Source organism: Tursiops truncatus, chromosome 3 (genome assembly GCF_011762595.2).
Source record: "Tursiops truncatus isolate mTurTru1 chromosome 3, mTurTru1.mat.Y, whole genome shotgun sequence".
NCBI lineage: Eukaryota > Metazoa > Chordata > Mammalia > Artiodactyla > Delphinidae > Tursiops > Tursiops truncatus.
The window spans coordinates 8775252-8791279 of record NC_047036.1 but is presented as its reverse complement, the minus strand read 5'-3'; the positions used below and the strand labels follow the sequence as shown (position 1 = coordinate 8791279).

The following is a 16028-nucleotide window of genomic DNA, read 5'->3' as shown; positions in this document are numbered from 1 at the left end:
CCACATAGGGACTCTGGAATTTTCTGAATGGAAGTCATACACATAGCAAATTTTGAAAAATTATGTACCTCTTCTGCAAGTGGAAAGACACTTTAAATGCTTTTTTTTTTTTTTACTGATTCCTTCAGTAATTGATGTGTTTTGCTCTTGACTGAATGTTTGTGTCCCCCCAAAATTCATATGCTGAAATCCTAACCCCCAGGTGTGATGGTCCTAGGAGATGGGGCCTTTGGGAGGTGATTAGGTCATGAGGGTGGATGACTGTCCCTACAGAGACCCCACAGACCTCCTTCCCCTGCTCTGTCCGGTGAGGACACAGAGAGAAGACAGCCGTCTACAAACCAGGAATCGGACCCTCACCAGACACCGAATCCGCAGGGCCCTGATCTTTGACTTCGGCCTCCAGAACTGTGAGAAATCAATGTTTGATTTTCATAAGCCCCCTGGTCTGTGGTATTCTGTCACAGCAGCCCAAATGGACTCAAACCTGTTTTAATACTCAACATTCAGGAATACCCACTTCTTTGAAAAACAAGTCTTTTGCTTCTTACTTTGACTTTTTCTAAAGTATGCACGCGATTGATAAGGAAAGACAGACTCCACGCGTTTGCTAAAACACTTAGGCTGAAACCAAGCCATTTGCAGGTGGACAGATGGAACGTGCCAGGTGCAAACAGAATGTTGAGGAGTTTTCAGTTATTTTCAAAGGCCCCTCAACCAAATTAACCTTAGGTTATTTAAAAAAACAAGGTAACAGTATCTTAAGTATTCTTGGACCCAATAGTATTATTAGCAGAATCACTGTAACTCACTGCCTTTCACAAACGACATGTTAACTCCATACACTTGTACCTCACTCTAAACAAACCCAAAGGATTTAGATATGTTTACACCGAACAACATTTTTAAATAATTATTTCTATTAAAAACAAATTCACCAGAGATTCCCTGGTGCATTTTAAGTAGCTGAATTTCTTAGAAAAATGTATTTATTCTACTTTTCATGTATGGCAGTGGAGACTTCACCCCGCTCCAGGCCCCCCCGCCATGGGCCCTCCCGATCAAGGGCTCTGCTGTCTCCCAAAAGCCTCCCAAGATAATGTCTCCCTTGGGAGACAGCTCTGTCCTGTAATCAAAGAACCCAGTCTAAGCGACTGCATTTAGGCAAAAGCTTCCCTCCCAGTGGGTGTGCCCCAGATACCATAACTTAATGCAGCACCTTTCCTCCAAAGTAGGGTTTCCAGATTCCGCTAAAGGAGGAATTCTGCATTCAGTGGGCCTTTCAGCTTCTCTGAGGTGACACTGTGTGTGGCCCCAACACGGGAGCGGCTTTCCTAGGTAGGGTGACCAACCACCCCAGCTGGCCAGGGGCACAGGGGTTTCCCAGGATGTGGGACTTTCTGTGCCAACATGAGAAAATCCTGGGCAGACCAGAGCAAGTTGATCCCTCTGTAGGGCCAGTGGATGCCTCCCACCATATGGGGACCCATAGCAGCTGCTTGTTCACGGCAGGACATCACAGCACATGGAGGTTGAGCCTGGGGACCTCAAAAGAGGAGGAACGTGTAGGTGACGAGACACACCTGAGTCACTCTTCCCCTGCTCCGCAGTGTCTCCTGTGTCCCTTTTCACTGCGGATGAACTGGCTCCCAAAGCACTGGGTCATCTGAAGCACGACGGTCAGCAGGGAGAAGCGTCGTCAGGTGACACGAGGACTGCGCACCCCCAGCTGGCCATCAGGCCATCCCGGCGCCGCTGTACATGGAATTCATTTCCTAGAAACCCACCCATTTCCTATGACCAAGGAAAGAAGGCCTGACTCACACCTCCACAAAACCTTCCCGGCAGCTGTGTCACCACTGCTATTTTTAGCGCACGACTACTGTGTTTTCCAAATACAAGAGCTGGAAGGTCTAGAAGGCAGCGATGCAGCCTGGCCCTCCTGATCGGAGTGGGCAGGGCCAGCCCCTTGGGGATGGCTGTCTTGACAAAGTGGAGGAGAAGCAGAAATGGAAGGAAACTTTGGGGACCCATAGCAGCTGCTTGTTCACTGCAGGACATCACGACGGAATCAGGCCCTGAAAGTCCCGGGATGCACGAGGGCTCCCATCCGGAGCTCTGCCCTAACTTGAACTCACGGAAAATGCTGAAGAAAGGACAAGGGCTCGTGACGGTCCCTGGCACAATGGTTATCTCTGCCCTGCTTGGGGCGCTCTGCTTCCTCGTTGGTCATCAGTCTGGAGCCCGCTCATTCGCCTCCAAGCCTCTGCCTCCCCCCACCCGCAACCACAGGTGCTCCCCAGATGTGCCCAGATGTGGCCCCAGCCCCTGCCCTGCCCCTCCGCCCGCTCCCGCCCTGCTTCACCTGCGCCCATGGCTCCAGTTGCCACTTTCCTTGCGGTATGAACACGTAACAGGAGATTGACCCTCTTAACTAATGTTTACATTTACAAAAGGGTCCTTACCAAGTGGACACACCATTTTCTCAACCACTCCTCTTTGGTTAGAGGTTTCACGTGCTCCCATCTCTTCCCTTGGCTGAAATTGAAACAGCAGGACTGGACACCCATCTTGAGGTTAACTCACCCATAGAAACAACAGCCGCACTCACTAGGCGTCTATGACGTGGTACCCACTGTACGTGTAAGTCACTTTTTCAGGCCCTAGAACCTCTGTGAGGTGTTGTTAGTCTCATAAAAAGCATCCCCGTTTTCTAGACGGGGATCTAGGGGAAACTGAGGATGGAAAGATCATGTGACTTGTCCAGGGTCATGTGACCAACCTAAGCCTGCTATCTTTGGCCACCACACTTGTTTTCTACTCTCAGAATAAAGTCCTAGAGCTCTTCCAACAAGCGCACATACCAATCACCAAGACCAGCTTAAAGTGAGTGTCGGTTCTGGTTCTGTATGTCTAGGGAGGGCCTGGGATCCTGCATTTGGGAAAAACGCCCAGAGGAAGCCATGCTGCTAACTCGTTTTACCACACTCGAGTAGCAGTAGTTCAAACACCCAATACTCCCAGTCGGTCCCACTTCCCCCGTACTAACCAGCTCTGATCCTGCTTCAGTTTCCAAAATCCAGTCTATTCATGCGATAGGGCTGCAGATTAAAGGTAATGCATGCCTTCCTTCATTTTTACTAAACTTTTGATTTTGAAATAGTGATAGACTGGCAGGAAGTTGTCCCCTTGGGCGTTCTTCCCCAATACCGACATCTTGCATAACTACAGTACAAGAACACAATCTAGAAGCAGGCCTGTCCCAGTTAGAGTACCACCCACTCCTCTCCCCAAAGCTCTAACCTCAGCAACCTCTAATCTGTTCTCCATCCCTCCAACTGCATTACTTTGCGAAGGTTACATAAACGGAACCGTACAGCATATAATCCTTAGAGATGGACTCTTTTTCACTCAGCCTAATTTCTCCATCTTCCTTTATTTTTAAACTGACTTCACGTGTCTTCCTTTATTCCGGAAAATGTGCTACTGTGAATTTAACACCCTTTACTGGGCAGGCACTGCCCCTGAGCAGGGCTCGTGCCTCTTCGGCAGCCTCATCTCCACACCCCCTCCGCTGGATGTCCCTCACCAGGGGCGGCCTCGAACCCAACAGTCAGTTAAGTTTCAGAAACAGAAGCCAGAGGGAAATGCTTGGTTCTCCGCCGTATCACGTGAACTTCCTTGGAGCTGACGTAGATGTGCCTTTGTAAGCATACATTGCTTTTCCATTACTTTGAAATTGCTCTCAAATCCCACCACTCTAATCCAATTTTGCCACCAAGCCAACTGTCGCTCGGGATTTCACGTCTACCCGAATTTCTGTGTCTCTGACTTAGAAGAAATAAATAAGTAAATGCCACCTTCAACTGTCTTTCAAATTCAGGAACACCATTAAAAACAGTCTCTATTCTTTTTGTACACACACACTGAGTGACATCCAGGATTCTTAACAACCTACTTCATCATAAAATCCGACCTCATAAGAACACACACACACACACACACACACACACACACACACACACAGAGCCATATATACACCTTCATTCGACCAGCTGTCTAAAAGAATTACTTCCCAACCATCTGAAGTGAAGCTTATTTCCTTTGTTCACATATTTTAACAACTTCTCTACATCCTTCTTATTTCCTTTAATTAAAGGGAATTACATATTGTTTTACATATGGAACTGTTTTGAGTTAATCTGGAGAAATCATAAAATGTCACATAGTTATGATTTAGAATTACTGGCCCAATAGGCTGTAAAGGCAGTCTCAAGAAATTTCAAAATATCATGCAGACCATAGTCTCTGAATCAGGTTTTAAAAATTATTTTAGGGACTTCCCTGGTGGCACAGTGGTTAAGAATCTGTGGGCCATTGCAGGAGACATGGGTTCGATCCCTGGTCCAGGAAGATCCCACATGCCACAGAGCAACTAAGCCCGTGCGCCACAGCTACTGAGCCTGCGCTCTAGGGCCCAAGAGCCAAAACTACTGAGCCCACGCGCCACAACTACTGAAGCCGGCGCGCCTAGAACCCGTGCTCCGCAACAAGAGATGCCACCACGATGAGAAGCCCGCGCACCACAACAAAGAGTGGCCCCCACTCGCCGCAACTAGAGAAAGCCCACGTGCAGCAACGAAGACCCAACGCAGCCAAAATAAATAAATAAATATTTTAATAAAGCTTAACAATATGTATTTTAAAAATTTAAACACCATTCTAAATAACTTCTAGGTCAGAAAAAGAGGAAATCATAACGTAAATGAGAATACAACAATAATAAAATATTACATATCAAAATTTGTGGGGAAAAAAAATGAAAGTGATACTTTGAAAGTTACATGTAGAACAAACCTGAAGGAAGGAATAAAAAGAAAAGCAGAAATTGATGAAATAGTGAGGAAGGAAACAGGTCCAGAACAAAAGTTGATTCTCTGAAAAGACTAATAAAATATTTTTGACAATATGTCACAAAAGATAAACAGCATAAATTCAAAAATGCAGAAAAACAGGATATAATAATGTTATAGCAGAGATTAAAAAGAGAACTCTGTAAAAACTTCATACTATTAACCTTTAAAACTCAGGGGGAAAAAAAATGGAACAGTTTCCTAGAAAAATAGAGGTTACCATAGTGGATTCAGGAAGAAAGAGAAAATTTGAACAATCCTATAACCATTAGTTACTGACCTAAAGGTCTGATTGGAGGAATTGAACTTACAATTAGCTAAATAACATTTAAAGCTTTTCCTAAACTGTAGCCATATCTACTAGAAGTTGTCATTCAAAATAGCTTTGAATAATAGCTCACATATTATATTGATATGAATGTTAGATGAATAAATGAGGTTCCAAAAGGGTCCCTAAGCTCTCTTATTGTTTTAGATTTTTATAACACCTGCCTTAGTCTCCTTTACAAGCATAGGGTGGAAAAGAAATCAAATGTTCAAAATCACCCAAACCACCTCACAGAATTTCTAGGTAGCCCATTCCTCATGGGCAGCCAGGAGGCAAAGGTGGGAAGCTCAGAAGCCCCTTGGAGAGGCCCACGGGGGGTCAAAAGAAGGATCATGAATAGCTTCCGGGTCATTCTAGAACCCAGCTCCCCGATACATCTAGCTGTCCTCTTCTCTGAGCCCCACTTTCTTCTACTACAAAATGATGGGGACCACTAGCCTCTAAAATCCATTCCAGCTTCAAAACCCCCTGACAATTGTCCTCCTAGGTTTCTGAAACCTTCATACACACACACACACCCCAAAAGCGGCATTAAATCCTATAATCCTTTCCATCAAAATTAAAACCGGCCTTCAGGGGCTGACGCTTGTTGATGCTGAATGATTATGGGAGGGTCTTGATATCCTCTTCTTGGGCACCTATCTGAAATGTTTTTCAATAAAAATAAATTTTAGGTAAACAGAAATGCTTAGGGTTAGTGAACAGCATTCATTACAAACAAAAGCAAATTCACACTTAGAGGGTAAATCTGGGCTTGGCTTTGTAACTTCTTTCAGCAGAATTGACGCTGAACCTTATTTGCTCTGCTTGCTTCCTGGGAGCCCTGCCATGGAGAACAAACCTGGGCCAGCCTGCTGGAGGACAAGAAATCACATGGAGCAGAGACCAGCCACCCCAGCCAAGACCTTCCCAGTCCTGCCATCTGCAGCCAACCCCAGCTAAAAGCAAATCCAGCTGAGACTGGCTGAGCTGGGCCACCCTTAGCAAAATGTGACTGGTGTATACACCCATGAGGTTTCACGGTTCTTTGTTATGCAGCATTGCTGTGGCCATAGATAACTGATACACTTACACGAAGAACACGTGGGACAATATATGATACTACAGTGATGGATAAGCATCATCACGCATTTGTCCAAACCCACAGAATGTCCAACACTAAAGGTGAACCCTAACGTAAACTGTGGACTTGGGCTGATTAGGATGTGTCAGTGTAGGTTCAGCAGTTATAACAAATGCACCACTCTGATGGGGGTGCTGACGATGGGGGCACGGGGCAGAATGTGCCTGGGGGGCTGGGTAGGGGGTATATGGGAAATCTCTGTGCCCTCCCCTCAATTTTGCTGTGAACTTAAAACTGCTCTTTAAAAAACTGTGTCCTTTTTTAAAAAAAAAATGAAAAAAACAAACAAATGAGCCTCTCAACTGCTTCTGGGCCCAGAGCGGCCATCTTGGTCAGTGGAGAAAGGAAGAGGCCAACACCTGTCAGCCTGCCCGTCCCAAGCCCAGGCTTTCCCAGGCTCACTCCAGCTTCCCTGGTCTGGCCCCCTGGGCTCCCAGTCTAATCTGCTTATTCTCCCTTCTCACCGCCCTTCCCACACTTCAGAACGTGCAGCTAACACACTAACATACTGATACATCCCTAAACGGCAAAGCCAGGCTCCTTCTCTGCTGGATGACCCTCGACAGACGTATGGAGGCCTGAGGCCAGAATTCACTTTCAGCACCAACTAGCCAGTTCTAAGCGCATGCAAGCCCATGAATACTGAGGCCTGGTAAATGCAGAAGGGGGTGTGAGTTCACACTTGATTCTCATTTTAGGGAAAGGTGATTCCAAAGTTTATAAATCTTACTATGGCATTCAAAAAACCAACAAAAACAGAAACAAAACATTTCTCACGTATATGTCAAGTTAAAGGTCCCAGTCACTGCTACAAATCTATGAAACATTTAAGCCCCCCAGGAGCAAAGGGAGACACCCCCATACTGGGTCTGCAGCGTGGGCCTTCCTGAGCCATAGAGCAAATGGCTGGAGAGGCCTTCGAAAAACTTCAGCAAGAGGCCCTGGAATTTAAACATGCATGAGAAGAATTATATCAAGAAAGGAGTGGGAATTCCCTGGCGGTCCAGTGGTTAGGACTCCACGCTTCCACTGCCGGGGGCCAGGGTTCAATGCCTGGTCGGGAAACTAAAATCCTGCAAGCCGCGGGGCATGGCCAAAAATCAATAAATAAAAATAAATAAAAAATTAAAAAGAAAAGAAAGGAGTACAATATTTTAAATTTAGCATAATTGGGCCTAATTTGGTACAAGAGCAGCTGTCTGACATTCAAACTGCCATTCTGTAACAGTGAACACAGCACAGACACTTCCTTTGGTTTCAGTACTGTCTGCAGAGCTGTCAGGGCTGTAAGGCTGAACCTTGAGAGAGAAGTGAAGAATTAAGAAGTGTGGTAGCTTCCATTGCCCCAGTGTCAGTGGGAACAAAACACGCATAAATGTACAAGACAGCAGAGCACACTTTGAATACTGCTGAAGAACTGTTTGACAGATATTTACAGGTTGCATATTCAATTACGCCATCCTTTTAGAGCAATAAATATTTTAGAAGACTGTGTTGAGCCACACCCGAAATTCTACAAACCTCAGGAGCCAGGAAAGAACACACCTTAAAACAAACATGATCCTTAGTTACTCCAACCAAATGAAACCTCTGTCAGCTCAGGAAAACTCTCTTCTTAACTGACCAGAGATCAACAGCTCAACAAAAACACCCCCCCCAAAAAAAAACATTTAGAGACATTTTTCTTCTGCGAAGCTGCTGCCGGCAGCACCTGTAATTCTATAGTTAATGCAATTACCTCTCTCCTCCAGCAAAAGCTCTTGGGTTCTCTGTAAGCTTTTTTACTGCTACTAATCATAGACCAGTCCCAAAGGGCTCCTGCCTCAGGGCCTTTGCACATGCTGTGCCCTCTGTCTGGAGTGCTCTTCCCGAGTTATCTTCTCTACATCTTTACTTGAATGTCACATGTCCTCTCAGATGACCACCCTACCTACATACAATTTCAGCCCTTAGTTTCTGAACACCTGGACTGTCCTCCCCAGCTCCCAGTGCCACTGGCTTGGCTAGGCATGGGAGGAAAGGTCTCCCTGAGGAGATGCCCTTCAGACCAGAACCTGAAGGCAGTGAGTGAATGGCCATCTGGGGAGGCACACCACAGCCCCAAGGTCGGACCCTGGCACGCTGAAACCACATTGTGTCCCGATTTCCTGTTTCTTAGCCGGCTGTTCCAGGCCGGCCTCTCATCAGCTAGCCCCGGGAAGCCTCTCGGGCTTTAGCACCCGCATCATCCCGCACTGCAACCAAACACACGGCACTTGCCACCACCCCCTTCGTTCCATCTGTCTGGCTAGAATGTCTTCCCACCACCATCTCCAAAAGGCTCCCCTTGCTGGGCTTCCAGAATTGTCCTCAGCTCCCTGCTTCCAAGACATTTGCTCTGCATTATTATAGGGCCCCTCTCACATCCTGCCTTTGGCAATAAGCACTGAGTACTATTACTATCTAAGCACTGGGTACTATTACTCTGAGTTCTTCCTCCACTAAAAGGCAGAGACTGTTTGATTCACCTTGGAGTCTCCTGCAGCGCCAAACGGTGCTTTGCACCCAGTAGGTCTGCAATAACCACTCATTTTCCCATTCACTACAGGGTCATGTTTTGGACCTTGAGACACTTTATTCTTTCAAAGTGTTTCAGAATAGACAGAGGCTGTTTGATAAGAGCATCAAGAAGCCACTGGGAAGAACAGAAGCTCTCGCCTCACGCCTTCAAAGCCAAGAACCCAGGACGCTCTCCTTCTGATCAGAAGATAAAAGAACCGGGGGTCTTGCTGTTGGTGGGCCGAGTGCCATTTCTCCATCCAGATTTGGTGGGGAGCAGAAAGGAGACTCAAAGCAGAAAAACAAAGGGAGGCTCTTTCATCAAGGGCAAAAGCAGAGAGAAAAAGAGCTTTGCCTGGCCGAAGGAAAAAAGGTAAAAAGCTGGAGGATGGCTCTTCCGAGCAAGGAGAAGGTAGGTGAGTGAAAAACAGGACAAGACAGTGAACACAGCCATGTCAGAGCGCTGTGTGTTAGGGCATCTCATGCTCACAACCCCGGGAGGTTGGATCTGCTGTCAGCCCTACATCACAACGGGTAAACTGAGGCAGAGGGGCGCTCGGAAGATGGAGCCAGCCTCCTCTGACTCTGCACTGAGGGAGGGGCTTTCAAAGTGGCCCAGAAACTCAGTCCGTCAGACCCAAGCCCCTTGGGGATGGTTTACGCTGTTCTCAGTGGTCTCCAATGCAGCTGTTTTCCAACTTTTATTTTTTGGCCCCAAAGGAAAAAACAAAGCCCAGCCCAGTGGAGCCTCAGAGTGGGGGCTGGGTGAGCCAGACCCACCCCTGCCCACTGGAGACCCCAGGCTGCCCGAAACCCGGGAGAGACCTACCCCACCCGTGTTCTTCCTGATGCTTACCGGGCCTCCTTTAAAGCAGCCCTGGGTACCTGCTTCAGCAAAGTGAGGTCTCACATAAGCATCTGTTTGTGAAAAGCCACCTTAGTAAAAGTGAAAGCAGAGCCTGCAGAAACAGCACCCACCGCCTGGCCACCAGAGGGAGGGCTGAGGTGCAGGCATTGCCGGGTGTCCCAGCGCCACCAGGGTGATCTGCCCACGGAGACCCCAGGTTAGCTCCCCCAGCCCTAGGGGCCTCAGGGCCGGCACCATCTGACACATCACACCAAGTGCAGAACCTTCCCCAGTTCAAATGCTGTGTCAAGTTAGACCATACGTGTAGCAGCAGAAAATGACCCTCCCCGGGGCTCCTGTCTGCCTAAGGGCTCCTGTCTGCCTAAACCGGGCCCAGACCACAGTCGGGGGCGAACCAGCCGGCCCCCTGAGATAAACCAAAGGCACAGGGTCCCACCAGTTCCCAAGGAAATGCACATCTTTCTTATCAGGCGTGGGCTCCCGAGCAAAAGCACTTTCCCTCCCGATCTGTGCCAGGCTGAGGCTGCGGATCCCCCGGGGACCGGGGAATGTGACAATCAGGTGAGATCTCTGCCACTAGGCACACAGCACAGACCACGGGCACTTGGCCACCGTGGGCACCCTTTGGTTTTTCCCTCCAGCTGCTTTGGTGGGTTGTGTTGTGAGAGCCAGCTCCTCTCAAGCCAACTTTTTCTAAGTGTTTCTCATCGTCTCTGAGTCTCGCCCTGACTGATGCGTACCCCGTGCCTCTCCCCGCCTCCACGCCCGCCTGCCTTACCTGCTGGGCGCGCGCCCCTCCGCGGCCCTCCCCGGGGCCTGGCTCTCCGCGGTGACCGTGCAGACAGCCAAGTCGGACATCACGCTGGCAGGTCACCGCGTGGGTCACCAGGAGCGGCCGGGCGTGGGAGGGGGGAGGGGTACGGGTAAGCAGGGGGTCCCAGAGGAAACTCCGAACCTGGGGGGCAGGAACAAGCCGATCCGCGCTCGGGCGTGAAAGGGAAAGCGCGAGGGGCAGCGCAAGGGCCGAGGACTGGGGACAAGTGGGGCTCTGGGCAGAAGGGCTCTCCCCGGCAGGCGAGCAAGGATGACGGTCAGAGGGGACCGAGGGTAAAGGGAACCGGCGAGAGGCTTCCAACCCGGATCCCGGCGCGGGCCCCAGGCAGGAGTAAGAGGACTCCGGGGGCGGGAAACGAGAGGGGGCTGAGGTGAGCACGCCGGGACTAGCGTTGGCCCCCGCGGCGCTGTGACCTCAGGCAGATCAATCGTGCCGCCCCACCCCAGCCCGGGATGGGCAGGCCACCCAGGGCTCCACACGTGCCCCACGCCCAGAGAGCGAGGAAAAGGGTTCACCGCGGGTGCTGGACAGAGTCAGGATCCGGGTGGCGCAGGCAATAGGAGGTACGCGGAGGGCACCCGAAACCTGCGGGGACGCTCGCTTACCCGGCCGTTGCGGTCGGTCTCCTGCACCTCCTCGGCGCTGGGCCCCCGCCGCACCAGCGCCCTCAGCAGCCCCACATCGTTGGCGCAGGCGGCGCGCAGGAGGGTCGCCGCCTCCGGGACGGCCTCCGGGACGCTCTCCGCGCTCACGGAGCTGTACTCCTCCTCGCCTCCAAAAGGGTAGAAGGAGTCGTCCGAGGCGATGCTGCGGGTGTCGGGCAGACTCGAGAAGTCCTCGTACTCCTCGAAGTCAGCTGGGTCCTCCCCGGCCTGCGCGTCCCGGGGTGGGGACGGCGACTGCGGGGACACGCGGCGCGCCCCGCCGCCCTCCGGCCCGGGCCCGGCCAGCAGCACCATGCTGGCGGCCGGGGCGCGGGCCGGGGGCCGGGGAGCTGGCCAGGAGCCGGGGACGCGGGACGCGCACCGAGGTCACCGCCTCTTGTCTCTGGCGGCCCCAGAAAAGCAATGCTCTGCGCTCCCCAGCTCGGCGGAAACGCGCGCCGGCGGCTGCGCTCCAGGACTCCAGTCGCTGGAGGCTGAAGAAAGCCCCTAAGGGGTGGGCGGAGCCGCGGGGGCTTTCTGAGCGCGGCCGGCTGGCGGGGGGCGGGGGCGGGGCGGCCGCGCAGGAGGAGGCGCGCGCCCCGGGTCCCGAGCCCGCAGGCCCGATCCTGCCAAAAGTTAAGAGCGAAGCAGCGGCTCCTCGGCCCCGCGGGGACAGCGCACCCGACTGCTTTGCCGGGGAGCGGAGAAATGCACGCGCGGGAGAACCAGAAGCAATAACTACAGAACCCGAACGCCCTTGTGGCGGGCGGCCCCGCCTCTCCCCTCCGGCGGCCCCGGGGATGAGGGCGAAGGTAGGGGTAGGAGGACACCGCGGGCTGAGCGTGCCCTGGCGTCGGGAACGCCCAGATCCCCGAGGCTCGGAGCCGCCCAGGGCGTCAGGCCTCCGGGCTGGGGTGGGGGAAGTTTTTCAGCGTCCGAGGCTCGGAGCCCGTTTTTGCATCTTCCCAGGAGTCTGGGCTCCGGGGCCAACTTCACTCCCGGCTTCAGACCCGGGCATCCCCGGGGCCCACTGGGCACGGAGGACAAGTGGATGCGTGGGAGGTGGTGTCCACCCCGATGCCCCTCTGAACTGGGAGCTCCGTGCTGCCACGGGGTTGTCCCAACCCGGGGCGGGGCGTGGGGCGCGGGGGGAGGATTCGCGGAGTCCCCAGGTCACTCAGAACCCGGACCAGCTGTCGCTTTCAGGTTACTCCTAGAAGAGCGTCCCTGGGCAGGTGTCCAGGAGCCTCTGGGGGTAACATTTGGGTGGGAAAGGGCGGCTCCAGGCCAGAAGGGTTCCCTCCTCCTTCACCCCTGGCCAATGTCACCGTGCCCTGGATCTGCGGAGTCGAGACGGATTAACTGCGTGAAGCCGAGACGGGGCGCTGACCTCGCGGCTGGCCGCCAAACCCAGAGAGCAGGCCCGCAGGCGACGGCCGTGGTCCCATCGCCGGACCCTCCCTGGCCGGCGCTTGGCCTCTCCCCGTCGGTCCCGGTGCAGGGGTTGAGGATTAGCTGCGGGGAGCCCCTGACCTCCTGGAGGAGGATGCACCGTGGGCCAAATCCTCGTTGGAAAGTCTTTGCGTGGAGGCGCGGTGTGAGGGCGCGCCGAGCCTGGGTAGGCGGTGTTGCATCTTTGACAGAAAGCATCGCAGATCCAGGGGCGGATGCGGAGACCACAAGGCAAACACCACCTCTTTCTCCCTGTCCCCTCTCCCTCCTTTCCTTCTTTTCTTTCCACCGCTCTTAACAGCGTGCCTGCCAGGTGCCAGCGCGTGAGAGGCCCTCGGGGTGCAAAGGTGAACCAAACCGGGCCGCCGCAGGCACTGGGGACAAACTAGAAGACCCCAGGCCCCGGGCGGGCAAGCTGAGGGCCACAGTGGGGAACGCGGTCAGAAATACCCGGGGTGGGCGGTGGAGGCCAGAGTGAAGTTTGAACTGCCTGCCGAAGGCCGCTTGATCTTGAGCCCCTGGCGTTACCCTGCGCTGGGCCGCAACTGCGGTGGTGATCGCGCCGGCCTCCAGTGTCCTCGGGACCGGCTAACGTGGCTTCCTGAGGCAGGGAGGGCCGCGGCCGGAGGACAGCAACTTCTCGTGAAGACAGTTGGACGCCTGAGCGAGCCCTGAGCCAGAAGCGAACTTGCATGCAGTGGCCTCCTTCTGTAGTCCGGGGCTTTCTCTCCAAAGCCCAAAATACCCCAGATCATTGTTTGCTTTTTACCTTTTCCTGTAACTAGCCGTATTTACGTACATTCCCACTTGGAATTTCCCCCTTTCAAAGTTGATGGCTGTTTTGGTGTTTCCAGAGGCCTGTTAAATGAAGTCAGAGGATTTACAAGTTGAAGTGACCAACACCCCCTCACCCCCAAGGTGGGTTGGGTTTGCTGGCCCTCTTTTTCCCCCAGCCAGTGCAAGGTACCGTGTGGTATTAAAGAAAGAACCCCAGTGGCCTGTGACAGGGTCCCGGCGGAGTTGGGGCAGTGGCCTTCCTGGCTGCAGTCCTGGAGTGGAGCACAGGGCACCCTCTTCTGGAGTGGGCAGCCCCTAGGTCCTCATCCCTGGTCACTTAGCAACAAAATTCAAGCTCTATCTTTAGAGTTCACCACTTCCTCCTTTCCTTCCTCAGAAATTTGGGTGCAAATAGCACTAAATGGTTTAGCCTTTAAAGGTAAACTTCTGAAACAGCCTGCTCCAAATAAGGACTCGTCATTTGTGAGTGATCGGACTCCAAATCTAAACTGATTATTTTCTCTTTCAAAAATGCACCCCTTGGGGCTTCCCTGGTGGCACAGTGGTTGAGAATCCACCTGCCAATGCAGAGGACACGGGTTCATCCCTGGTCCGGGAAGACCCCACATGCCGCGGAGCAACTAAGCCCTTGTGCCACAGCTACTGAGCCTGCGCTCTAGAACCTATGAGCCACAACTACTGAGCCCGCATGCCACAACTACTGAAGCCCGCGTGTGCGTCACAATGAGAAGCCACTGCAATGAGAAGCCCCTGCACCACAACAAAGAGAAGCCCCCGCTCGCCGCAACTAGAGAAAGCCCGTGCGCAGCAACGAAGACACAATGCAGCAAAAAATAAATAAATAAAATTTTTTTAAATGCACCCCTTTTACCACAAAGACAAGAGAGTCTCAGTGTTGTAAAAGAACATAAAATTAGGCATTTAGATTTTTTTGTAAAGTCAACGTTGCATATTATATGTACAAAATCTACATAAGAAGGTGAAGGTAGCTTATCAAAACTGCCAACACACTCAGGATAACTCTTTTTTTTAGAATAACTCTTAAATGAGTAACATTGTGCAAAACTGTATTTTATCCAGAACTGTTCAATTTCAATGAACTATTTTAATTTATGATTTTTAAGTGTTGTATATGTATGGCAATTAAGCAACTTATTGATTTAGTTGAGTAATTTGTCTTTGAGCCACTAAAAAAAAGATTCACTACTTTATAGTTCTCAAAGAGGCCACCTAACTGTAACGCCTGTAACACCAGGAAGATCTTTCAAAATTACAAGCAGTGTATTTAAAGCTTGAAAACCAAATGCACCTGTAATGGCCTCCTCCCGCAAATATGTTTAGAAGGCAAAGTGCTGGGGGGGGGCAGGATGGGGGACCTAACGGTGGAGCAAACTCAAACCCTCCCCACTGCTCACCAAATGACACCCCACCCCTGGATCCAATGGCAGAGTGATTTGAAACACTTCACATTGTCTGGAATTTAGCACACAAATGACTGTTAACTTTCATTATTATTAAATTTAAAGTATCCATTCGACTTATCATATAAACTGCTCTGCAGGAGCTGCTTCTCCAAACGTGTTGCTGTATTTGCCAGAGAAGTAGCTCACGTGAGGTGAATGAGTAATGCTTTTTATTTTTTCTTTCGCAAGGCAGTGTAGCTGGGGATAAAGAGCAGATTGTGATATCAGACAGAACTGTCTTCCAATTCCGTCTCCTCCACTGCTGAGTTGCAGCCATAATAGTTCTAAATTTTGACTATTACTGGGTATACCAGTGTGTGTTTGACCAATTTCCTAGTCTTGATATTTAGGACGTTCCCAGCATTTTCTTACTGTATCTGTAAAGAAAAAAAACGTTGCTTGCCATTCCAGTTCTACAAAAATCAAGTCATAAGCCACTGCAGTCACCCACTGACAGGGAAATTCAGGATGGGGTAGGGGGGGAGAGGAAGCATTCTGTTCTTTGGACACCTGCCCCTAGATAGTTAAAATACACATCTAAAGAAAAATTTCAATGATCCCAGATTCTTGCACCTTCCCATACAGAGAAAAGCAGTAAAATCATTAATTTTAGGAGGCTGTTCTTTGTGATTAGCAGTGATCTTTTGATGTTCGACTCCATTTTTTTTCCAGCAAAAAATTCGTATATATTCAGTCTCCCCCCTTACCTCTTTCAAAGCAGTACCTTGGAGCCATCTGAGAGGCTGTTTCCCAGACTGTAGTCCTCAGTATGATCCCCGAATAAAACTTCACTTGCAACTTTTATGTTGTGTGTTTTTATTTCAGTCAACACATCCAAATGCATCCTTACTTGGTATTTTCTTGAGAGAACCTCCCACATCAGGTGGCTTGAGCATCTTAAACTTCAATATTTTCTTAACTGCTGTGTTCAAAATGGTAACCCAAAGTCTAGACTACTGGGGAAAAAATTCAAGAAATGTATAAAAACTGTTCTCAAGGAAAGAGACATGAGTCAATGGAGAGCCATACCATGATCTCAGATGGGAAATCTCGAATGAAAAGAAAA

The 16028-nt window shown here is 50.8% G+C and overlaps 1 protein-coding gene and 1 long non-coding RNA gene across 6 annotated transcripts in view; one reads left to right on the top strand and one right to left on the bottom strand.

Moving 5' to 3' along the window:
• Positions 1 to 12346, bottom strand: part of ANKRD33B (ankyrin repeat domain 33B) — a 91766-nt gene extending 79420 nt beyond the window's left edge. For 2 of the 5 annotated variants that reach the window (XR_012330627.1, XM_019951081.3), the window contains exons 1-2: positions 11211 to 12345; positions 10549 to 10725 (exon numbers count right to left, since the gene is read on the bottom strand). Coding sequence is in view for 4 of the 5 variants with exons in the window: in XM_019951081.3 (XP_019806640.1) it covers positions 10549 to 10725; positions 11211 to 11564 (531 nt within the window). In the remaining variant the exon portion in view is untranslated. Of the gene's footprint in view, positions 1 to 10548; positions 10726 to 11210 lie in introns of all 5 variants that reach the window. The other 3 variants (XM_019951083.3, XM_019951082.3, XM_019951084.3) reach the window with 3 other exon arrangements.
• A 1139-nt stretch (positions 12347 to 13485) lies between these two features.
• On the top strand, positions 13486 to 15764 carry LOC141278259 (uncharacterized). Its single transcript, XR_012330628.1, has 2 exons — positions 13486 to 13619; positions 13876 to 15764. It is a non-coding gene; the product is annotated as an uncharacterized lncRNA (long non-coding RNA).
• The last annotated feature ends 264 nt before the right edge of the window (positions 15765 to 16028 follow it).